The 26,447-nt window shown below is 35.9% G+C and overlaps 1 protein-coding gene across 3 annotated transcripts in view; it reads left to right on the forward strand.

The window, feature by feature from the left end:
- LOC142337517 (uncharacterized) overlaps nt 1–26,447 on the forward strand; it is a 320,572-nt gene that overhangs the window by 243,751 nt on the left and 50,374 nt on the right. For all 3 annotated transcript variants that reach the window (XM_075386800.1, XM_075386799.1, XM_075386801.1), the window contains exons 10-11: nt 4,214–6,559; nt 21,396–21,617. In XM_075386800.1, coding sequence (XP_075242915.1) covers nt 4,214–6,559; nt 21,396–21,617 — 2,568 coding nt within the window. The remainder of the gene's footprint in view (nt 1–4,213; nt 6,560–21,395; nt 21,618–26,447) is intronic.

Raw genomic sequence — 26,447 nt, forward strand, 5'->3', positions numbered from 1 at the left:
TCTTTTTTTCTATAGCTTCTATTCTTTCAATCCCAATCATGCTTATTGGAATCAATGGCGGCTATTTTCCGGCAATCTGCCGGGTATGTTTTTTTGATGAACTTACTGTTCGTCCCGCGAAACGGGATAAGCTGACAAAGCCCAAGGGAATTAAGTCGCTACGGTTTGATGAAAACACTCGATGCCCATAATGCACTATGTATTCCCTTTAATATTCTTAATAGCCGCCTCAGCTTTTCAATCGGCTATTGTAGCGCTCCTTTTTTACAATTCAAGGAATTTGAATTGTATGGGGGCTGTCTTTTTTACGACTCGAAGAGGAGTGTTGAAGTCCTTTTTTTAATCAATTTTTATTGGAGTGAATTTTGAAGCAGGAAATGAAACACGTGAAAAAATTTGGAGTGATTTTCTTGATGAACAAAATCAAGAGTGGAGCGAAAAGAGAGTGGTTTTTTATTCACATCGCTGTTTTCTAGAGAGCGAGAAATTGAGGTGTGAGAAAAGAATTCTGTGTGCGAGGGAAATTTTTTGTTCACGAGCGGCATTTTATAGCAGTTTTTTATTAAGAGGTTTGGTTATGATTTTGTTTCAGTTTTAGGTAGGTTTTGGTAGTGGATTTATCTGTTTTTTCAGCTGTTACGATTACAAAACAAATACATGGATAATATTGACATCAATTTTGACAATTTTTTCTGCTCATTTTTCTTGAATTCTTTAAACTGTGGCATTATTAGTCAACTGGCTTTTGCTTAAGGAGTTTGCAGCGCCTTCTTTCTTTTGTTTTGTGCCTGATGATTAGATTTTTGACACAAAGGTTGATTTTGTTTTAATTCTATATTTTCTGATGGTCTGAGGTTGGAATTGTTATAGTTACAAAACGTTAGGTTAAATTGTGTCCTTTTATGTTATGTCTGGAGCATGTAGTCCACATTTTTGTTAGTTGTCCTGTGACAAAGTCTGTTTTTCCTTGATTTAAACTATTTGAGATGAATTTCTTTTTTCTTTCGTTTCTAAAAGCTCTTATTTTATGCTATTAATTACTCTCATTAGTCTTACTAATTATTAAACCTTTTGGTATTTTTTTGAATCGAAGGCGAAAATTAGTATTCTATACTTTTTACTATGAGAAATACAATTCGCAGTGTTTTATTTGAATTGGGGAGCAGTCTCTTTACGACTTCAATAGAAAATTGGTTGATTTTCTGTTTTAAAGACTTGAAAAGGCGTAATGGTTTTCTGTTTTCGGCTCCAAGAAGAGTATCGGAGAAGCACGAAGTGAAATAGGAGAATGGAGCGTAGAGTGATTGGTTATGTTCTTACCGCGGTTTTCGGGAAAGCAAGGAATTAAACTTATAAAATTTCCTTTAAGCGAAAAATTTTTTTAAGTGAGCTTTTTCAAGCTGTTTTTTCCTCTTTTTACATTTTTTTGGTACTTAAGAACTGTTTAGAATGTCTGTTCTAATAATTTTAAGTTATTTAGATTAAAATTTGTTTCACTCTTTTAGTAATTAATGAGTGCTATGCTTATTGAGACGTTTTTCAGCTATTTTGATGTTGTGCTATTTTCATGTATTTTGATGTAGGCTATTTCAGTATTTTTTGTTTCATGACATTATTTGAGGATCGAATAAACACCTATTGATCAAATGAATTTTTAGTTTTCTATTTCTTGTTTTTCGGATTGTATAAAACTTTTTTGTCACGAATCATGGCCAAAAATTATAAGTTGATATTACTTTTGTAAATTTCGTCATTTTTCTATTTTTCTTTAAATTAGACAAGTTTGGCTCTCTATTTTGTCCTACCTTTTGATGTGCATGCCTTTTATCGCTCTCAATTTAAATTGTAGAAAAATTTTCTAATTTTAAATGAATGTATTTTTTTTTCATTATTGGTTCCAGCAAGTACTAGTTCTTTCAAAGCGTAGATTTTTTTGGCAGAGAGGACTCTTCCAGATTTCATCCGGCTATGTTTTTGATAAAGTGGGTGGGCACGAAATCCCGGGAGTTCACGGAGTGAATAAGGCTTTCAACAGTTATTTTTGTGAACGAAGAGCAGAGAAGTGGTTTTCTGCTCATACCCGCTTTTGAAGAAGAGTGCGATTCATAGGTTTTAAACAATTTCCGCGAAGCGAGCAATTTTTTTGTTGAGGCTTTTAAGCGTTTTAAATTTTTTTGTCGTAGAGGTCAATTTAGACCAAAGTAATAATATCCGGGTCGTGTTAATAGCATTCGGAAGTGCTTTTATTTAAGGCAGTTTTACGCTATGTTGGACCTTGCGTTGGAAAGTTGGATTTTTTTGCGAATTTTGAAGCTATTTTAGAATATTTTAGCCATTACATTGTTTTACTGCATTCTAGCCCTTTGTATTATTTTACCCATTGCTTTTATTGTTAACGGAAGTGAACCTTAACGCCCCCTGTCGTTATCTATTAGGAATTGAATTATTTTTTTGGTGCAAAGCTTTTTTGTATCAAATTGACAAAAGAATTGAGAAATTGGTTGCAATTTTTCCATTTTTACTCCTTTTTTCAGAATTAGGGATCTTGAAAATCATCTAAAATCCTCCATCTACTCGTACGGCCCGCCACCTACGTCCTCCTCCCCTTTGTCGCCAACCATTCCCTCCCCTCTCGCGAACTACCTCGACCCCAAGGTTGTTTTTTCGGTTCTCATTAAACCAGACAAACTGGTAAATACTATGTGCATTAAATGGCTGAGCAATTCTGTAAGATCCTTAATAGGGTCTATGCATGAGATTCTCCAAATTCCTGAGGGGACATAATTCATGGTGTTAGGCGTTTTGGAGTTTTGACCACCTACCCCATCGACGCCATATCATCCCCACCAAGCCCACTCCAGCCCCAATCCACCCCCATCGAACTCCAAAATGAAAATAGGGCATCTAAACTTAAGCTAGTGAATACGAAAGACAATTCCTCGACAGTGGTTTGAGAGCAATTCGTCCGACAATAGTCTATAATGTTTAATAGCCGCCCTCATCTTCTCAGCCGGCTATTATAGCGCTCCTATATTTTTTACAATTCAAAGAATTTGAATTGTATTGGGGCGCTGTCTTTTTTTTTTTTTTTTAAGATCTGTTCACACATTTTCATGATTTTTGAAGTCAAATTGGAGTAGTGATTTTGGTCACGCCGAAACAGGAAATGGAGCGAAAAAGCGAGTGGTTTTGCGGCGTGAATTTTTTTCGCTCTAATTTTAAAGTAGAGTGAGAAAACGGTGTTTGAACAAAAATTCGGTTTCTCGGTAGTGGTTTTTTGTTCACATGCGGCAATTTCACTCTGATTTCTACTGTTTTATTCGATTTTTTGGATCGGATTTTTTTCTAAATGGTTTTTCCAATCCATTCACAGCTCATTCTAGGCCTAGCTTTTGGTTGAATTAAATTTTCATTTCTCGCTAGTGGTTTTTTTGTTCACATGCGGCTTTTTGACATTGATTTTCTGTTTATTTCTTTTTTTTTGTTCCGATTTTTTTAAAAAGGGTTTTCTCAATTCACTCATAGTCCATTCTAGGTCTAGTTTTTCTGTTTAGTCAATCAAAATTCTTTGAATTGTACGTCAGGACTTGTCCTGCTATGTTTTTTTACTTCGTCGAATAAAAAAATGTTTCGCTTTACCTCATTTTGCCGCCTTTTCAACATTTTGCGTGAAATCTTTTTGACTTCTCTAGGCTAGTTTCTCTCTTCTCTCATTCTGCTAAATGTGAATTTGAATATCAGTTGCTCAGCAAAGCAATTTAAAATGAACAGAGTCAGTATAAAAATTGAAGTCAGAAATAGAAACGGGATACACCCATAAAGCCCAATTTTAGATGCCCGCTATTTGATTGTCGTTCCTATAAGTCGTATTTACCATCTCTAATGCTTATTGTTATTGATAGTAGCCCCTGTAGCCTCTCTCTAAGAAACAGAACTATGTTCAACTACGAAATGCCATCAAAATAAATCGGACTTAAAAAAATGTTTTTGTACAAAAATCTTTTTTTTTTCAATATCTTCTGTTATTTCAATCCCAATCATGCTTATTGGAATCAACGGCGGCTATTTTCCGGCAATCTGCCGGGTATGTTTATATATTGCCCAATGATTACGTGCTATGCGCAGACACTAATTTTCTTTTCCGATTTCAATTCGAGCAATAATTGGATTTGCTTGCGTGACGCCATGATTTCATGTTGATCTCTTGTTTTAGGGGCATCGGCTGCTCAAAGTTCAGAAATATCAAACAAGCTGGACTCCGTGTCTGGTGAACTCTCGTCTCTCAACACCAATATTCAAGCAATGACTGATCAGCTAAAACACATGCACGCTACCTGGGATCAGGGATTGAAGGAAATGACGCAAAATGTGAAGAAATTGATCGATATCCAACTGACTATGCAACAGCGTCCGGTTAATCCTCCAGTACACCAGCAAACAGCCGTGTTGCAACCAGCTGGTCAGCAAATGTTCATCCGGAATCCAATGATTGTCCCAGGACCACAGCATCAAGTACCAACCTTGTCGCAGAACCCAAATCCAGTAGTGTCTGGTGTATATGCTCCGCCTGGAACCCAAGGACAGTTTCTTGCTCCACCTCAGGGTTCTATTGCACCAACACCCGGTTTTCAGTTTAGACCTCCTGGTGCACCAACGTCTATGCCGAATGGTATGTCTTTCCCGACCACTTCCGATGTTGTTCCGATTCCCGCTCAAATGCCTGTTCCTCAGAATCCGAGCCTGTTTGGCCAACCGGTACCCCAAACTGTTGTTCGTCAACCCGTGCAACCTGTCTATCCAATTAAACAAGTTCCCCCTGAAGGTGAAAATTTCCAGGCAACCCCTAACCCAATGTTATCAGCTCTGTTGAGAGCACCAAATTCTCATGTTGAGCAAAAATTGAACCAGCCGTTCCAACCACCGAAAATGCTTTCTTCTGTTGAACATGCCCAAGATTCAGTTCCGTCGTCGGCAAAGGAACCAAATCCGATACCAACTTTGGGTGCGTCCCCGAACGTCCTAACTTCAACGCCGAAGGTTCTTGGGAACAAAGTTGCAGTCATTGCTGCACCAAAAGCTAATGTACCCGGTCCTGTTTTACCAAATGCTCCTTCGTCTCTGATCTCTCAAGATGGATCAAGTTCGGTTAATTCAAAGAAATCGCTTTTTTCGAATATAGCGGCTCCCAAAATTGATAACGTGCCACCCGTTTCTGAGCCGGTCCCTGCATCAACAGTTACGCCTCAATTTTCGACACTATTTGGAGTTAAAACTACACAATCTGGTCAAGTTCCAACAACATCCAGTCAATTAGGGTTTTCTTTCAGCTCTCAGTTAAAACCCACGGGCACAAGCTCGACTGTTCCAAGTTCAGCCTTTAGTTTCAAGATGGCCCCGCCTGTTGTGACATTTGCCACTCCTGCAAGTGTCTTCTCTCCATCCACAGCGTCGAACACTATTTCTGGACAGCCTTCCGCAGCAGTGTTTACGGGTTTCAAAGGTTTCCAAGCGCCAGTTAGCAACCTATCTCAACCTGAAGCTCAAAGCCAAGCAAAGAGCAAGACTGCGTTTAGTTTGGTTGGTGGCGCTGCAAATTCCAAGCCAACATCCCTACTAAGCGAAGTACCATCCAAAACGTCTCCCCAGAAATCCCAGGATAACAAGAATGAGACTTCCATGAGCAATAAAGGACTGGGAACGCTTGGAAGTGGATCTTCGTTTTCTTTCAAATTCAACATGGCCGCGCCTCCGACTGCTGAAATTGGGAAAAGTCCGGGAAAAATTACAAATACGCCCGAGAAGCCGAGCAACACTTCTGGAAGTGCGCTTGTTGTTCCTGGAAATGGAACTACAAATTCAACGACAATCGCTTCTCCGGGCGGGAACAAAGAAGCCGATGATTCGACCCACGACCCTCAATTTGAACCAATTGTGCATTTGGACAAAGTGGTTGATTTGAAAACTGGTGAAGAGTCTGAAATCGAAATGTTCTGCGAAAGAGCCAAATTGCGAAGATTTGTAGATGGCGAGTGGAAAGAGCGCGGTGTTGGTGACATGAAAGTTCTGAAAAGTCAAAGTGATAGTGGAAAAGCCGAGAAGTACAGAGTTGTGATGCGCCGTGAACAGGTTAAAAAATTGTGTGCTAATCACGTGATTACAGACGAAATGACAATTCAAGTTCACCCAACAAATGACAAATCGCTGATATGGATTGCAAATGATTTTGCTGAAGAAGAGGAAGTTTTGGAGAAACTGTGTGTACGATTCAAAACCGCAGATGTTGCTGCAAAATTTAAAAATGTATTTGAGGAAGGCGTGACTGTGTACGGAAAAGCAAATTCTAGCGAGGTGAAGTCATTCGCCAAACCCGAGACCAGTGAGAAGCAACCGGTAGTTAAAGAGACACAGTCAGTTAAAGAGAACGTTTCCGAATCAAGAGTAAAGAAAGGAGATGCATCAAAAAGTAGTGATGAAAAGCCAAAAATTGAACAAGAGGAAAGAAAACCGAAAAAGGAAACCGTAGTTGAAACAATCGGTCCTACAGAATCATCCAACACAAGTAAGTTTATGTTTCTTATTAGTAATGTTAACAATGCACCTTCTAATTTCGTAGGTTTTGGATTGATTTAACAAATCAATTAACTGTTCTGATAAGTTGAAAGTCCTCTGTCCTAAATTCTTAGATAAGAGAATAAGAGACATAATGATGATAGATTGTTTCCAGGACAGAGACGGAACAATGTAAATGTTATGTACTTACAAAATTAAACTCATATTATGGAGTCACTGTCCTGTAACAACAACAAAAAGCAGCTTTGCCTCGTCGAGTGGTGTCTTTAGGCAGAAAACTACCTTTGTAAAGTTATGAAATTAGTGACTGTCACCGATAAACAATCTGAAAAGTACAATCACAAAACTGACTCTTTTTTTGTCCTCGTTTTTACCCGTTTAATGAAATTTGGTTGAAATTTTGTAACTATGTTGAGGAGCTGTTGCGCGCGATTAAATTATATTATTATAGCTGCGAAGCTGTAAGCTGAGCGTAGCTATATTGCGGTGCTCTTGGTTTTTTACAATTCAAAGAATTTGAATTGTATTGGGGCGCTGTCTTTTTTTTTTTTTTAAGATCTGTTCACACATTTTCATGATTTTTGAAGTCAAATTGGAGTAGTGATTTTGGTCACGCCGAAACAGGAAGTGGAGCGAAAAAGCGAGTGGTTTTGCGGCGTGAATTTTTTTCGCTCTAATTTTAAAGTAGAGTGAGAAAATGGTGTTTGAACAAAAATTCGGTTTCTCGGTAGTGGTTTTTTGTTCACATGCGGCAATTTCACTCTGATTTTTACTGTTTTTTCGATTTTTTGGATCAGATTTTTTTCTAAATGGTTTTTCCAATCCATTCAAAGCTCATTCTAGGCCTAGTTTTCTGTGTGAACTAAATTTTCATTTCTCGTTAGTGGTTTTTTGTTCACATGCGGCATTTTCACATTGATTTTCTGTTTTTTTTTTCTTATTTTTTCTATCAGATTTTTTTAAAAATGGTTTTCTCAATTCACTCTTAGTCCATTCTAGGTCTGGTTTTTCTGTTTAGTCAATGAAAATTCTTTGAATTGTACGTCAGGACTTGTCCTGCTATGTTTTTTTGTTTCGTCGTCTGACGCTCTTTTTTCGTTTTACATTTGTTCACACAGCAAAGCTGAAAAAGTCAAATTTTCTGAATGACTTCTTCCTCTCACTAACGGCGTTTGCGTGCGTGACGTCATTTCTCACTCTCTTTAGCAAAAGTTTTTTGCGTGATTAGATTTTGATCACAAGTGACTTACCTCACTCAATAAAATGACTTTTGCACTTTAAAACTTTAATTGAATTTGTTTAAGGTCAAAGGAACTCCTATGTGCAGTAAAGGTCCCTAATAAGAGGCTTCTGCGGAATGAATTTTAACAAGCTTTATTAATTTATCGCTAAATTTTTTTTACCTAGTTTTTTGAGCGGCGTCGATTTTTTTTTCAATTTAGATCTGTATCTGTTTCTATCTCTATTATACGACACGCAGGTCTATTCTTTCGCAGCTATTCCGGCAATCTGCCGGCTATGTTTACAATTTGCGGTTCTCTTTGCACAATTTCTTCGATTTTGTACAGTGTTGGTAAATTCTGCCTAACCCTAACTGCTGAGTCTTTTCCTTGATTTTTTTCTTTAGTTATAACTTTCAGCAGTTCGTTAAGATGTAATTTTTTAAGTTGCAGGGACCCTTAGGGGTTAATTGCAGAAACAAATTTACGTTATGTATAATTCTATTGATTTTTTTCAAGTTGATAAATATCGCTTTTTTGACCGTCCCATATATCAACACCCCATTCTGGAAATCTCGTTGAACGCATGTTTTTTGTGCATATATCATCTGTCTTAGCTTAAAATCCCTCTCAACTTTGAGATGTTTGCTTTTTTCAGTAAAAATTGATTATGGTCCTTGAAGTTCAGTTTGCTGTCAATAATAACACGTAGAAGTTTATCAAACTTTTGGATTTCATCGCATTTTGTTCAAAATAAATAGGACATTATCTGTTTTCAATGTGCTTTTTTGAGACCTGATTCAGTATGTTTTGTCCATATTCAGTTTAATTGAGTCGAGCCATGTTGCTTGTTTTAGATCTAATTCTGATCGATTAACACCTGATTTTACTTAGCTGAGATATGGTCGTTTCATCAGCATACAGAGTCATCGATATATGCAATGCTGCAATGGGTAGGTCATTGTCTTGGAAAACAAATAAACGCGGTCACAATAATGATCCTTGTGGTACGCCACATTTTAAGGGTAAAAAGTTGACTCCGCTCCTTCGATTTTCATTTTGTGCTATCTATTTGTCAGGTAAGGCTATAACGAGAGATTGGTTGGACCCTGGAATCTCATTCTGTATAATTTAGTCAATAGAAAATTATGGTACAGTGTATCAAATCCTTTTTAGGTAAATCCTTTTTTGCTGCTGGCTTACTGTTTGTTTAGTCGAGTTGTACCTAAAAAATATGCCAAAGCGATTGTCATTATAGTTCTGCTGTTTTTTGAGTAATTAATAGCCGCCCTCATCTTCTCAGCCCGCTATTATAGTGCTCCTATTTTTTACAATTCAAAGAATTCGAATTGTATTGGGGCGTTGTCTTTTTTTAAGATCTGTTCACACATTTTCATGATTTTTGAAGTCAAATTGGAGTAGTGATTTTGGTCACGCCGAAAGAGGAAGTGGAGCGAAAAAGTGAGTGGTTTTGCGGCGTGAATTTTTTTCGCTCTAAATTTAAAGTAGAGTGAGAAAACGGTGTTTGAACAAAAATTCGCTTTCTCGCTAGTGGTTTTTTGTTCTTCACATGCGGCAATTTCACTCGATTTTTTGGATCAGATTTTTTTCTAAGTCATTTTCCCATCCATTCATAGTCCGTTCTAGGTCGAGTTTTCTGTTTAGTCAATGAAAATTCTTTGAATTGTACGTCAGGACTTGTCCTGCTATGTTTTTTACTTCGTCGAACTTTTTTTCGCTTTACCCATTTTGCAGCTTTTTCGACATTTTGCGTGAAATCCTTTGACTTCTCTAGGCTAGTTTCACTCTTCTGTCATTCCGCTCAAAGTCCTTTTAAACAGCAGCTGCTCAGCAAAGCAATTCAAAATGAAGTCAGTATAAAAAACTCAAAGTCAGAAATAGAAACGGGATAAACCCATAAAGCCCATTTTTAGATGCCCGGTACTTGAACTTTGTTCTCATAAGTTTTAGTTACTATCTATAATGCTTAATAGTATTGATACTGGACCCTTTAGCCTCTCACTGAGAGACAGGAGTTTGTTCAATTACGAAATGACATCAAAATAAATTGCACTTAAAAATGTTTTTATACAAAAATCAATTTTTGTTGATGTTTTTTCTTTCAATCCCAATAGGGTTATGGGAATCAAAGGTGGCTATTTTCCGGCAATCTGCCGGGTATGTTTTAATTTTTGTGGCCATCTGCAAGCTTTTCCAACGCTCAAAGCGTCAGTGACTTATTCCGTTGGTTAGTTTCTTGTTCACGACGTTATTTGTTTATTTCTTAGGTCTATTTTGGAATTGGTTTTGAGAAGAACTGTATTGACAGCGAAGGTAGTAATTGTTCTCATAGTTCAAACATATCCTGCACTTTTAATTAAATTGAATAGAGAATAGAAAAAAAATCTAATTTGACTGAAAAAAAAAACTGAGGAACTTAATTTTTCCCTCTTTACAGGTCAATAGGAAAATATTAGGAATGAGAAGATATTTGTTTGCGTTCTATTATGAGTTTGACTTCTGAGTTCACTCACTGTTTGAATTGTATTGAATTTATAGTTAATTCAAAAGTTTTTGAGAATACGATCACCGGAAACAAAGGCGAAGTCAAGAGAAACAAGGTAAGGCTGGATACTGAAACTTGATGTTTCAAGACCTAGTGCATTAAGTTATTAATAGCCGCCCTCATCTTCTCAGGCGGCTATTATAGCGCTCCTATTTTTTTTACTTCGTCGAATAAAAAAATGTTTCGCTTTACCTCATTTTGCCGCTTTTTCAACATTTTGCGTGATATCTTTTTGACTTCTCTAGGCTAGTTTCTCTCTTCTCTCATTCTGCTAAAAGTGATTTTGAACATCAGTTGCTCAGCAAAGCAATTCAAAATGAACAGAGTCAGTATAAAAAATTGAAGTCAGAATTAGAAACGGGATAAACCCATAAAGCACAATTTTAAATGCCCGCTATTTGAACGTCGTTCCTATAAGTCTGAGTTACCATCTCTAATGCTTATTGGTATTGATAGTAGCCACTGTAGCCTCTCTCTAAGATACAGAAGTATGTTCAACTACGAAATGCCATCAAAATAAATCGGACTTAAAAAATTTTTTTGAACAAAAATCTTTTTTTTCAATATCTTCTATTCGTTCAATCCCAATCATGCTTATTGGAATCAACGGCGTTTATTTTCCAGCAATCTGCCGGGTATTTTCAAAGTTCCTTAGAGTATACTGCTAATTATTTGCTCTTGAACGAAGTTCATAGCAATTATTGTAAACATGTTTGTCTTTTTTATGCTATTTTTTCCGCTTGACCGTTTTGCGCTTTTCTTTTAGATGAGTCTTTGTGTGAGTCTTTAGATGAGTCTTTCTCAAGTGACTCCTTCACGCTTTCGTTCTTCATTTTTGAGTGAACACTATTGCTCTCGCTCCGAAGTAAAGCTTGTTGCTAATATAAATTTGGTTGCGGCATATCAAAAAGTAGGGCCTGATCGTCGAATGGGCAGTCCATCTGGTTAAGGATCGGTCGGTCAGTGGTTCGAACCCCGGCGGGGTTTAGTGTTTCTTCCACTAGCCTGTCGTTCAAGAGCATTCTTCCGACTTTTGTCAGTTTATGTTTGGTGTTGCTATTAAGCTTTTATATTCCTCCAATATAAAGGCTGATTTGATATCTTAATCGAATCTAATGAACATGCGGATCAAATTAGAGCACTTTTTAACGCTTAGGAAAAATAAGGCTGTGGTCAAATTTCTCATCTATGTTTCTCTAAATTTTTCAATTCTTGACGTCGGTCAATGGGTTCAAAGGTGACTATTTTTCGGCAATCTGCCGGCTATGCGTTTCTAAATAGATCTTCGGTTGACAAAAGTACTAGTTCATTGATGTCATGCACCAGCGAGAGTCTCCCCTCATGCCTTGTTTTACAGTAAAGTTATGTGTAGTGCGAACTTTAACGCGAAATTCTGTAGCGCGTGTGTTTTCAAGTTTTTGAGTTTTCCATGGTCGCTTACTTTTTGGGGCCAATGAAACTTTTTTATAGCTTGAAATTTTGAGTTTGAAATTTAAAAACTTTTCGGATCAATCGTTTTTTAATAGCAGCCCTCAGTAGGTTTTTTGCGCTCCTAATTTTTACAATTCAAAGATTTTGAATTATATTGGGGCGCTCTCTTTTTTAGGATCTGTTCCCATATTTTCATGATTTTTAAAGTCAAATTGGAGCGATGTTTTGGTCACGCCGAAACAGGAAGTGGAGCGAGAAAGCGAATGGTTTTGTGGCGTGAACTTTTTTCCATTCTTATTTGTAAGTAGTGAGACAACGGTGTATGAACAAAAATTTTCTTTCTCGCTAGTGGCTTTTTGTTCACATGCGGCAGTTTCGCTTTGATTTCCGCTCTTTTCAATTTTTTGATGATAGGATTTTATTCTAAATGTTTTTCCCAATCAGGTCATAGTCCATTCTAGGTCTGATTTTTTGTTTTTTCAATGGAAGTTTTTTGAATTTTGGGTCAGGAATTGTCCTGTTATGTTTTTTACTTCGTTGAATAGAAATTTTTCGGTTTACCTTAGTTCACAACTTGTTCAACATTTTGCGTGAAATCATTTTTGACTTTTGAGGCTAATTTCATTCTTCGCTCGCTATTTCTGCTCAAAATGCTTTTAAACAGCAGTTGCTGAGCAAATCAATCTAAAATAAACGGAGTAAAAAAACGAAATCAAAAATATAAACGGGATTAACCCATGAAGCCCAATTTTAGATGCCCGCTACTTAAAGTTTGTTCTTATAAGTTACAGCTACCAGCTCTAATACCTATTGCTATCGATACTAGCCTCTGTATCCTGTCATTAAGCAACAGGTTGGTGTCTAACTACAAAGTGAAAAAATTAAATCAAAACAGTTCGCACTTAAAAAAAGTTTTCTTACATCAATAAGTATTTTTTTGTTTTCATTTTTTTTTCTGTTCTTTTAATCCCAATCGGGGTTATGGGAATCAATAGTGGCTATTATCTGGCAATCTGCCGGGTAGGTTTAAATTTCACTAGATTTTTAATTGGTTTTTGTTCGATCGGCTTAGAAGTACCTCTTATGATAAGTGTTAGGCCCCATCCTTTACCTCTTTTGGCGCACCTTTTAAGGCAGGTATGCACTTCAAGGTTGGTCTTTTAAATGGCATCCTTTTAGAATTCAGAGTAAAGCATAGCGAGCTGTAAATTTGTGCTTCAGTTTTGTTGTTGCTTTACAAGAATGAACAGAGGCTTGGACCACGAGCAACAATTGCAGTCAATTTTGGTGCTCGATGTTTTCGGTCTGAGAATGGTTTTTATAGGGTGTTTTCGACCGGCCTTTCAAACTTCCATTATTGGGCAGATAACTTTTATACCCTCAAACGCACGCTCTAATTTTTGTATAGTAACGTGCTATATAACATCAAAATTTGTAAGTAGGGACATAAAACACTGGGCAGGTCAAAACAGAATACATCCAATCTCTTAAGTTAGGAGCAATATCATTCGCTCCTAGCATTCATTTTTGATCAAAAGTTGCCTGGTCATTAATGTTTAAAACCTATGGATACAATGAAGGATCCACAAACTCTCAATCCAGGCTAAAACGAACCGGACACCAAAGATCTGAACAACGTTTATTGGTATCTGGAACTCAAACAGTATTTGGGTCCCTTCATTACGGTTCCATCCAACACGATATATGTAAAGATGTTACTATTAAAGATGTTTTTCTTTTCTGACGTATTTGGTTCGTGTTTGTCTGTTCATGTGCTTCGTTGACTTCTTAATTTATTGGATTGTAGTTAGGACTTTTTCTGCGGCACTTTTTTTGTAAGATGTGTTCCCACATTTTCGATGACAGCTTTCAAAACGATATTAACATAAATCCCAGGAGACATTGAGCTGCACTGAACTCACTTAGCTGGCTTTAATAGTCTTTCAAGTATTTAGTGTAATTAGTTTGCTGGGAGGGCCTAATTCAAGGTTTTCAGCCAAGAAAGAAGCAAATTTTCCCTGCTTTTTAAACATAACTCTTATTTTTTCAACCGATTGGTTTGGGGTGAATGTCGTTCATAGTTTTTATAGCTGCGAAGCTGTAAGCTGAGCGTAGCTATATTGCGGTGCTCTTGGTTTTTTACAATTCAAAGAATTTTTACAATTCAAAGAATTTGAATTGTATTGGGGCGCTGTCTTTTTTTTTTTAAGATCTGTTCACACATTTTCATGATTTTTGAAGTCAAATTGGAGTGGTGATTTTGGTCACGCCGAAAAAGGAAATGGAGCGAAAAAGCGAGTGGTTTTGCGGCGTGAATTTTTTTCGCTCTAATTTTAAAGTAGAGTGAGAAAACGGTGTTTGAACAAAAATTCGCTTTCTCGCTAGTGGTTTTTTGTTCACATGCGGCAATTTCACTCTGATTTTTACTGTTTTTTCGATTTTTTGGATCGGATTTTTTTCTAAATAGTTTTCCCAATCCATTCACAGCTCATTCTGGACCTAGATTTTTGTTAGAATCAAAATTACATATCTCACTAGTGGTTTTTTGTTCTCCCTAGCAGCATTTTGACATTGATTTTCTGTTTTTTTTTTGTTTTTTTCATCTGATTTTTTTAGAAATGGTTTTCCCAATTCACCCATTGTCCGTTCTAAGTCTAGTTGTTTGTTGAGTCAATGAAAATTCTTTGAATTGTACGTCAGGACTTGTCCTGCTATGTTTTTTTTGTTTCGTCGTCTGACGCTCTTTTTTCGTTTTACATTTGTTCACACCGCAAAGCTGAAAAAGTCAAATTTTCTGAATGACTTCTTCTTCTCACTAACGGCATTTGCGCGCGTGACGTCATTTCTCACTCGCTTTTGCGAAAGATTTTAGGTTATTTGCGTGATTAGATTTTGATCATACATGACTTACCTCACTCAATAAAATGACTTTTGCACTTTAAAACTTAAGTTTAATTTGAATTTGTTTAAGGTCAAAGGAACTCCTATGTGCAGTAAAGGTCCTTAATAAGAGGCTTCTGTGGAATGAATTTTAACAAGCTGTATTAATTTATTGCTGAATGTTTTTAGCCTAGTTTTTTGAGCGGCGTCAATTTTTTTTCAATTTAGATCTGTATCTGTTTCTATCTCTATTATATGGCACGCAGGTCTATTCTATCGCAGCTATTCCGGCAATCTGCCGGCTATGTTTTTGGGTTGTTTGCTATGAGAAATATAATGTCATAATAAACCTATTCTGTTTATCTATGGTTTATCCCGATTTTATTCCCAAAAATTTAAGTCATTTTTGCTAATCTTCTTGCCCTTTCAAATTTTTGGGAACTTTGTGGCCCTTTCAAAGCTTTTAAATGGGTTAGTTTACTGGGTCTAACAACACGGAAATTAGTGTCAAGATATTAAGATCAAGATTTTTAGCAAATTTTGGTAAAGTTTGCTATTGTTTAAATTTTCTGTCTTATTTGCTATATGTCCAGCCATGCTAGCCTTAAAGTTAGCTGCTTGTTGATTTTGATGAAAACGATTTGGTTTTGAAGACAGTATTGCCAAAAATTTTGTTTTAATTTTGCCTTTTGCGCATTTGCAGTTGGGTGATATTTCATTTGAAAACAGCTTCAAGAATCAATTGCGAATTTCGATTTTTTTCTAATTTCTCAAGTTTTTTGCCATTTAGTTTTTTCGGTGCTCTTTTTTTATCCCTTCCCTTATTTTTCAAGCAATATTTTTTCGCAATCCAGCTGTGTACTCGTGTCAGTTGTTGATAAGAAATATTGGTTTTCAATACATTAACACCAAACATCGGTAATTTGGGTGCCTGACGGCGAAAGCCAACCGAAATAGCCCACACTTTCGTCATTTTTATGTAAAACAATCAAGTTCTGTTGTGTTCTTGTTTTAATACCATTCGGGGTCCTTGGAATCAATGGTGGCTATTTTCCCGCAATGTGCCGGGTATGCTTTGCAAAATATTATGTTTTGATGATTTTTACTAAGTCATCTATTAGGGAATTGTGTTTTATATTCCTGCCGTATTTATGGTTTGAGTGGAGTAGTTTTCCTTGAAATGTACATCCAATAATGTGATTTCGGCCATTTGTTGCGCAAGTTTTTACTCCAATATCGCAAATCTGATTAATATTCAATATTAATTTTCAATATCTCAATTTTCAATATCTCAAATCTGAATTAAGCATGAATTGTAAATCATAAATTCAAGTGGTTACATTTTCTCTGTGTTCTCTTTCAGGCACTGGAACTGAAAGTCTATTTCCCGGCGATTTAAATGAGATTCAAAACTCCGAAAGTAATTTGAAACCCAGTTTGTCAGGCACTGTTAAGATAAAACCAATTTATTTGATTCTGCACCCAAATGTGACAAAGAGCTCTTGAGTTCCTCATCTCGCCCGTGAACGCGTTTTTTATTATCAGCTAGCTGTGAGATCAGACGATTTTTCAATTAAACGTTTGTTAAGTCAGCTTTGGTTTTTTTTTCTGTTTTGTCTGCTCTTCATCTGTCAGAAAGTAGCTCTTTGGAAGCATAACCTTCCAGAGTTAGTATTTGGTTCGGCAGTTTTTCTTTTTTTCACAACTGAAATGAGGCGACTCATTTTCTACATTTGATTTTGCACGCTTCCTTTGCTGGGCGGCGGTTGGCTCCTCCCATTCAGAGGAGGAGTGGGTTTGTGGAGTGTGCAATGTTAGGAACAGTGAGGCAGAGGTCACCTGTGACATTTGTCTCACTCCTAAGCCTCTCAACTGTAACAGCTATAGCTATCTTGTACCAGGGATGAAGCCATCGTCCCAAGGTACATTTGATCAGTGACGTACGGATTGGAAGTGCCAGGTCTTTTCTGTTTGAGTCCCCCCAGGTAAAGAGCGCGTGTCATTACATAGTAAATCCTTGTGTAAAAATATAACACGTGCTGTTGGCGAGTGAAAATATGCAACCTATAAATTTGGGGGGGGGGGGGTAACAATCGGAAAAGATCCAGCCTTATTCATCGTGTACCTTTTGAATATGCTCTGTTGATTTTAAAACTCATAACAGCTTTCCACTCCCTTCCTCATTGTAGGACTTAACTATTTAACTACCTGTCTGTCTGCAACTGATATTATTCAAGCAAGCTTATAATAAAATAAGGTTTCCATCTCATCAGGTTATACAAAACTAATATCGGAAACATTAGTTGGTGCTCACTGACGTACGAAACAAGTTTTGAGGTAGAGAGGTGGAATCATCCATGAAAGAAACACATTGACAGTAAAGTGATTAAATAGCTTAAAACACTCACGTGCACATTTTAAAATGCCTAAAGTCTGCAGTGCCAGAAGTTAAAATGCCAGAAGTTGCTACTTAGCCAGAAGTTGACTTTCGTCATTTTAAAGCATGCGAGTTTCGTGTTTTAAGCATGGTTAAGTGACTCTGTAGAAGTCACTTCGAAATTCTGACTCAATATCTCGAACCGCTTCTCGGTTCTCGATAAACGCCAGAAGTTCTCAGTGACTTCAAGCAGAGTCACTTAACCATTACTACGATTAGGGTTGCATCAGCAGAACAGTCAGTATCCAAATCTTATCATGTAATGTCCTCCAAGGAACATTAATTGGGATGTTTTGATCGTGTAATATTGCTTTTCTGTATTGCAGGTTGCCTGTTTTTTTTTGCGTTTGTTGAAAAATGGCAGTGAATTGAAAGCATCTATTTAAAAAGACTTGAATTTAAGCATGCCGGCATGTTTTTCTGTTTTATTCTAAACGAACGGTAGGAAAAGAGAAAGATCATGATAATAGTGTTAAGCCACGACCTTAGTTTTTTAAATACAAGGCGGCTCGTTAATGTGCGTTCGCACATGATGTTCCGACCCGCGCTCATCTACATTTTTGACTTAACTGTCTTTTGACTTAAATTTTTGACAATGAGATAAACAAAAATAGATGTTTGAGTTTTAAAAAAATGTTACACAACCAAACCAATAATTGAATAAAGTATTGCCATGCCTCATTACAACGAGATCAACAAAAAGGAAAACAAATTGCACGGCAAAAACTCAATATCTAAAATTAAAAGCACCTAGTATCAACGTCCAATTTAACTACACAAATTTAATTTTTCCTAACTACGCTGCAAATAGTATTTTTCCTTAATAAGACTAGGTAACAAGTCGACAAACAGAAGAAATAATGAGGCGATAATCAAAAATCAATTAAAATTTTTTTAAACCAAATAATTTCAAAAGTCTTTAAAAACAATAGCTTTTAACGAAATAACTCTTGATAAATTTACTAAGTCATAATGAAACCAATAGGACCTGACTTTGGTTAGACTAAGCCATCGGAATGGACTAAAGAAGCAGAAACACTAAAAAAAATTACGATCAGCAGTTTACAAACATTCCGAAAACACAAACTATTGGTGCCATTGAAATCATTAGCTATTGTCTGAAAATTATGCACTTTTATTCCAATTTCTAATTTTACTAACTCAGATAAAATTATACTGAATGAACAAATAAGCTCAATTGGGCCATATTTGAAAATCATTTGGATCTGTTATTACGCGATTGTGCTAAAGGAACACAAATACACCACTCACATAATTTTTTATCAAAACGCTTTTTGGCCAAAAAACAAAACATCCTTTATTTCAGAATATTGGTAAACATGTTAATTTTGAAAAAAACAAGGAATTGTATGGGACCTCTCAATGATGAGAAAAAGTCAAAGTTGACGAAAAGAACCACAAAAACTGAAAAAAATGACAAATCCTTTAAAATCTCAAATATTTATTATATCATAAACTTCCAAACTATTCGCTATAAACTAACTGCTTCGGGTAACATAATTTATTCGATCTTTAATTACAAGATGATGAGAATGGTCAACACTTTACGGCTACCTAAAGAATAAAAAACACAGGCAAGAGAGAAAATTCAAAAAAAAATTGAGCGAGAAAATTGTCGAAGCTATTAAGAAATGAATTTTTCAGTAAAAACTTTCCTACTTTCAAATAATTTTTAACAGCATTGGGATACTTCTTTTTAACAATTTGACTCCAATAAATCAACAAACATGAACAAAACATTAAAACCACGAAATTTTTGAGAAAGCCCGTATAATCAACGCAATTAAAATCAATAGCTTTCAACGGAAGCTAATAATGACGCTATGTTCAGTCATGAGGAGACAAAAAGGACATCTGTCATTCATAGGTCATCAGAAGGACATTACAATAAAAAAATTGACTATGAAAACCAACAAAACAGGCAAAATCCAAAAATTAAGTAGAAAAGTGCGAGAAGAAAGTGTCGAAGCCGTTCAAAGCATAAACTTTTCTCTGAAACTTTTATGTATGATCCCTCTAACGTCTTCTCTAAGCCAATGCAACAATCAGAAATAGGATAATGTGTTGAAATTCCAAAAGGAACCAAAATTATGAGAAAAAATATCTTAAAACTAAAAAAAGATAAAAATTCGTGCATTAGCAGATAAAACCGCTAAATAGATTAGTTTTAGTTGACTTAGAAAGTAAGGGGGTTTGGTCATTCCTGAGACTGACTTACAGTTCACGAAAATAAATTTAGGACTTGTTAATGTTAAAAAAATTTCTCGAAAAATCATTAAATTGAAAGTCTTAACGGACATTAAATTCAATAGCTTTGAACGAAAATTAATAAATACGCTCAGTTATGCCTCAATTGGAGGACAAGGATATTTGTCGTGCATAGGTAATCAATAATAACACAATAAGTCTTATGGCTATGGAATCAACAACAAATACAGGCAAAAACCAAAATTTTAATAGAAAAGTGCGAGAAGAAAGTGTCGAAGCCATTTAAACCATAAGCTTTCCTCTGAAAAAATCAACCATGATCCATTCGAGGTCTTTGCTGAGCCAATGAGAGGTATCAGTATCAGGATAATGTGAAAAGAGTTCAAGAGGAAACAATAATATAGAATATCCATTTTTTATTGTAATTTGACTTCGAGAAAAAAGCTTCGACAATATAGAATATCCATTTCTTTTAATTGTGAACTCTTGTTGCATTGAAGCCATATAACTAATAGTTAGAAGATGGAACCGCTAATCAGGTTAATTTTTGCTTCAGTAGAAAGGTGGGAGGTCCTGTCACTACTGAGACTGACTTACAGCTCACGAAAATGAGTTTAGGATCGGTTAATGTTAAAAAAATTTCTAGAAATATTTTTTAAGTCCTAACAGCCATTAAAATCAATAGCTTTGAAGAGAAGTCCATAAATATGTTCAGTTGTGCTTCGGTTGGAGGCAAAAGATATTTGCCGTGCATAGTTAATCAATAAGACATTACAATAAGTCTTGTTACTATGGAAAGAACAACAAATACAGGCAAAAACCAAAATTTCAATAGAGAAGTGCGAGAAGAAAGTGTCGAAGCCATTTAAACCATAAGCTTTTCTCTGAAAACTTTAACAATGATCCCTTGAACAGTTTCTCTAAGCCACTGGGAGATATCAGTGTCAGGATAATGTAATATAATTTCAAGAGGGACCAATAATAAGAAAATATCGAAACTTTTTTTTTGAAATTTTGTGGCATTGAAGTCATATAACGAATAGTTAGAAAATAGAGCCACTAACCAGATTAATTTTGGTTGCAGTAGAAAGGAAGCGGGTCCTTTCGTTACTGAGACTGACTTACAGTTCACGAAAAGAAGTTTAGGATCGGTTAATGTTAAAAAAAATCACTTAAAATCTTGACAGCCGTTAGCTGTCCACTCAAAGCTCTAGATAGGTTCAATTATTGCTCCTTACGAAACTTATTGCACTTATCGTCGAAGAGTCTATGCAATAGGACTTCAAAAATTTAGTAAAACCTCAAAAGGGAAATCAAAAATTCATTTAAAATTACGAAAACTATGAGTCAAAGCCAAAAAAATACACGAGCGATTCCCTGAAAACAAATTTTTTGTTCATTGGGCTTCATTAGACCGTAAATCAGGTTTGGCATTAACGGAACCTCGATATGAGAAGTGACTGGTCTCTAGGTGACTTAAGAAAACAAAAAACATATTAAAAATTTCTAAAAAAAAGAGCTCTAAAAAAATAAATTGAATTTTTTTGATAGTTAACTTCCCTATGAGACCATAACTAGACTTTTAATCGCCTTTCGTCTATTAGGGACTCGTAATTGATCGCACTTGAAATCAAATTTTGAATTAATATTTTTAAAAAGATCTTATTTTGAAGAAAAGTTACACTAAATGTGACCAAAACATGCTAATTATCCCGTTTTCGCACAAAACTTCAATCCTCGATAACTCCTCGAAAAACACGAATTTCAAAAAAATCTTTTTAATTTTGAATTCTACGCTGAACGAGCTTTTTAATGATACCACTCACATTTTTCTACGATGAATATATCGATCGGCCAAAATTGACTGAACAAAAAAAAACCCATTTGAGTATATAGTTCCTCCCCCCCCCCCCCCCCACAAGTGGGGTCGGAACAAAAAGGTCAAGACTAATTTTTTTGCATGACTGATTTAGTTTTTTTGGATGCGATTCAGGAAGCTGGGTAATGATAGTCTAAACATTGTGTTCTATTATTATCAGTGACTAATTATGAGTTTATTCAGATTCCCTTGCGTCAAAGTTTGGTTTGAAGTCTGGTCAATGGAACTGTGATGCATGTCTTACTCAGAACAAAGCAGACGTCACCAGATGTGCCGCTTGTGATGGACCCAAAGACCCTAAAGCTGTGGGAACTACTACAATTGCTCCTGTTGTTGCGAGTGATGCTTTTGGCGGTGGCAGCAAAGGACCAGTGTTCAAGTTTGACACATCTAAGACATCTGCAGGTTAGACCGGGAAGATATTTTTTTTGACTTGAAGAGGAGTATTGGTATTCAACAAGTTTTTTTAGCTGAAGTCGTGACTTGAAATTTGAATTTTGTTTTCGAACATTGACTTCTGTTTTAGAACGTTGACTGCTGTTTTTGAACAATGGACAGGTGCTTATGGATCGGGAGGTCAATGGTTCGAATCCCGTTGGGGTCAAGGTTTTTTGCACCCATAAAGAAAAATTGATTTAGGCTACAGACCCTGAATTAAATTGCCTCGCCTGTTGTTCAAGAGCAATTCTTCCGACATTTGTCGGTTTATGTTTAAGAACTGATGGTAATATACAAGGTTAAAAAGTCATTACTATGTTTGATCCTATATAAGTCCCTCTGTCCTATCTAATTTACTGCCCCGACTAGTCCCCCTTACCTCCCCCCCCCCCCCCCAACGTAACGTACCACACCTCCCCCTAACGTCGAATCCTAACGTCGGCCGATTTTTGCGCACCCATAAAGAAAAAATTATCAAATATAGAGGAATTTATCGATGAAACATTTATCGAAACTTAACCACATCAAAACTTAACCACATCAAGAAAAATTTAGCCTCTGAATTAAATTGAGCCGCCTGTCATTCGAGAGCCTTTTTTCCGACGTTAGTCGGTTTATGTTTTGATTAGCCAGAGAATTGTTTTGTTCATGAGCTACGCGGAATGAATGATTTTTGACTCTGAATAGTTTTTGCGGCATGGTTAATCCGTTTTAATCCCAACTTTTTTAATCCGTTTTTTTCTCCATTTGGGTCGTTGTTTTCGCTTGTAATTTAAGAATTGGTCCAACGATTTTTGAAGTAGTTGTAAGCGTGTTTCTTTTTTCAAAATTTGCAAAGTTTTTGCTCGACCGTTTCGTTTGACTTGATCTCTTGACTTGATTTTAAGCAGCTCACTTAAGTGGCGAAAGTTTGCTGCTAAAAGTCAAAAGAAATTGCGCCAAAAAATTGAGTCATTTTTCACTTTGAATCTTCCACTGCTGCTTAATAACTTCTAATGACGTCATTCGAAGCAACATGGTAAACTTAGTTTCCCCCTCGTCTAGGATACCTACCTCCATCTTCCAGTCTACCTTTTGTCAGTTAATTGATAGCCGCCGTCAGCCTCTCAACGGCTATTATTTAGGCGCCCTGCTTTTTACAGTCCAATAAAAGAATTGGATTGTATTGAGGCTCTGTTTTTAGTAAGATTTTCAATGAGGTTTTCAATTTTTTTCAATGACTTTGATCTTTCGAAACCGGATAAACAGGTGAAGCGCAGTGGGATTTACGTTTTGATAAATCTTTTGTAGCTGCTGGGGAGGCCTAAGTTCAAGGTTAAAAGATCATTTTAAGTTTTTTTAGCCCAAAATGGTGCAATTCTTCACGTTTTTTGTCTCAAGTTTTTTGTTCGGTTAGTCTTGAATTGACGTTTTTGTTTTAATAATTTTTGTTTTGCAAGATCTAATTACATTTTTTGACCATATATGTTTTGCTATTCCAAATATAAACACGAAAAATAAAACTAAATTTTGCAATAGTTTCAAATATTTTGAAAATTTGGTCTTTTGAGTTTTTCAGTGCCAGTAGACAGGGATCCTCCTCTATGGTTTGATAGTAGGTTGCTGCGTAGTTTTTGGTTGCAATAGAAAGATTTTCAATTTTTTGATGTCTCGAATATTAGCAATTTAAAGTTTTTGGAATATTTTGAGTTTTGCCAGCCTCAGGGGCCAGAAAATGTACTCTAGGGTCTGATAATAGGTTACTGCATAGTTTTTGGTTGCATTGGAATTGTTTTCAACATTTTAATATCACTATTTTTAGCGATTTTTTGATAGAATTGCAAAGTTTTTTGAAAATATTTTTTTGTTCAGTTTTTCTAGTCTCAACGCCGAGGTTTTTGCATAGTTTCTAGGGTCAATGGAATGGTTTTCAACATTTTCTTTGTCATGTTCCTTGCTTATCGATCTTATAATTGCGTTACTTCATCGCCTCTGGAGACAATAAAATATTTCTTAAGATAATAATTTGACGACTTTTAGCAACATTTCATTGAAACTTGCAATTGTTCAAATTTTTTGGATTTTTTCCTTTTCTGAGTTTGTTGATTTTTACGAGACATTGAATTTTTTCTCTAGGTCTTACAGATGGATATGGATCACTGGACAGTTTCCAGATTCAAAAGTTGTTTTGAACCTTCAATTATGGCGAAATTAAGAAACTTCCTTCCGTCATACTTCTCGTTTCTTTCTATCTTTATTGGACAATAAACCTCTTTCAAGGTCTGCGCGTTGATGGATTTATTGAGTGAATCAAATTTTGCCTTTCGGTTAAAGGCTTCAAGAGTTTTAGCAATAATTTTATTTATGTTTAGTTTACATTAGTAGTTCATTATAGTTTCTAACTTTGAGATCGTTTGTCTTTTTGCCTGGCATTGTTCAATTGATCTGCTAGTCAAGTACAGTACTTCTAAGTTTTTTAATAGCCGCACAGCGATAGCTGGGGCTATTATTGGCCTTCTCTTGGTTTTTTTATTTCGTCGTTGCGATTTTTGTTACGACCATATGACGTCACAGCCACTTCAAATCTGCTTTTTGTTCATTCGTTCATGCAATTTCATCTGAAGTGCGTGCGTGACGTCATTTTATGCTCTTAGTGGAGCGAGTTTTTTTGTTCATTTGCGTGATTAAAAAATTTTTGGTCTTACTTGACTTACCTCACTCTCAAAAATGACTTCCTTACTTTGAAATTGACTTTTATTTACTTTAATTCAAAGAGATATGGTGAAATGGGTGTGTGTCCCACTAAATGAAGGTTATTAGAGAGCAGCTAATAGAGGCAGCAAAAACTTATACAGATTTTTAATCAAAATAGAACATCAGCCTTCAATGAAAAGACGAATTTTTTGGTCTGTCTTTTTTACTGTTTTTTTGAGACTGCAGATCTACAGAGCTATTGCTACTATTTTCTGGCAATCTGCCAGCTAGGTTCATTTAATTCTTTAGATTGCATTTCAGGATTCATCCTGCTATATTTTTTTAAGGTTTGTGCACACTTTTTGTTTTTATTTTGGGCTTTCAAATCGGAAAAAACCGGCAACGCTCAGTGGACATTAAGTTTCGTTAGAAGCCCTTATTTCATTTTTGTAGTCTTCCAAGTGCTTAGAGAAATAACCTTGCTGTGAAATCTTTAATTTAAGGTTAAAAGGTCTTTTTTGTAGTTTTTGCGCCCAAAATGGTTTTTTTATTTTTTGAGTTTTGTTAGCATGGTATAGAAATAAACGCTTTTTAAAAGTCCATAGAGTACTTCTACAAGCCTCAAGTCTTTTTTTGTCTGTTTTTGGTGCTATGTGTTTTGGTAATATAAACTTAAACAACCAAAATGGTGGTAATTTTCGCATTCTTTTTTGAAATTTAGTCATTTTTGTCATTTTTGAAAATTTTTCTAACTGTAGGGGCCTATGAAAACTTTTCATGGGTCGAGAATGTGTTAGTGATTAGTTTTTCAAGACATTGAAGTTGTTTTGAGGCTATTAATGTCAGTAATTTTAGCATTTTGACCTTATACGTGCCGTTTTTAAAGTTTTTGTAAATTTATTAAAAAGTTTTTTGACCTTTAGGGGTCAATTATTTTTTTATGGCAATAAAATGGGCTACTCGATAGTCTGCAGAGACAACTAGTTAGTTATGAATATATTAGTATCACGAATTTTCGCAACTTTTAAAAAAAATTGCGCTGTTGTCAATTTCTTAAATTATGTCAATTTCTATCTCTTCTTTTCTGTTTCAAGCCGCGTGTGCGCCAAGCGCGTCAACGGTGGCTTTTTTCCGGCAAGTAGCCAGCTATGTTTGTTTCGTTGAACAGAAATTCTTGCTATATTTATATATCGTAATGCTTTTTAAATAATCTATTGCAATCGTCACTTCCTGACGGAACGCGTTTTACTTTGCATTCAAACTAAGTTTGTTGGTCGCAATTACTTTAGTCCCACTGTTGTTATGCGATTTTTGTCTGATCAGTTTTTTGTCTGACGATTTCTTTTCGTCCTCGAAAACGAGTTTAACGGTCAAAATACTGAGGATATGGAGCCACTGCGGAGCTCTCTCAACGCTCTGCTAATCTCTGATAGTACGATTCACCAGTCATGGTTCAAAGGCAATGTTTTGACTATTTGGAGCCCCCCCAAAAAAAAGAAATCAGGGCTCCCATTCGACTCGCTCGCAACCCCTGTTTCCCCCCGACTGTTAGCCTTTCTAAGCACAAGTTGAGTACTACTGAAACCAACCTCTGGCCGGTCTTTTGATTGCAGTTCGCCTGAAGTTAGTCGGCTGTTTTTTGTGAAACTCTGTATTAACCAATTTTAGCAGTCCGTGTCAATTTTTCTATTTTTAGGTAAACATCGTGAGCTGTCAGGGGTTTTAAAAGTTAGGTTTTAGGTTCTTCAATTAATCTTTGGCGTTAGGTATTTAAATTCTAATTCAAAATTATTTCAAATATTTTCAACCTTTTAAAACTCATCAGAATCATTTCGAGGTTATTTTTTTCTGCAAGCTGGATCAATTAAATTGAAGCTGCGTCAAGGTCAACTAATGAAACATACTTGTTGTTCTTTTTTAATATCTTGACTTTAACACATATTTTCAAAATTATCATTCATTTTTTTTATAGCTGCGAAGCTGAGCTGAGCTATATTGCGGTGCTCTTGGTTTTTACAATTCAAAGAATTCGAATTGTATTGGGGCGCTGTCTTTAAGATCTGTTCACACATTTTCATGATTTTTGAAGTCAAATTGGAGTAGTGATTGGTCACGCCGAAACAG

The sequence above is a fragment of the Convolutriloba macropyga genome, chromosome 4 (genome assembly GCF_964194025.1).
Source record: "Convolutriloba macropyga chromosome 4, txConMacr16.3, whole genome shotgun sequence".
Taxonomy (NCBI): domain Eukaryota; kingdom Metazoa; phylum Xenacoelomorpha; order Acoela; family Convolutidae; genus Convolutriloba; species Convolutriloba macropyga.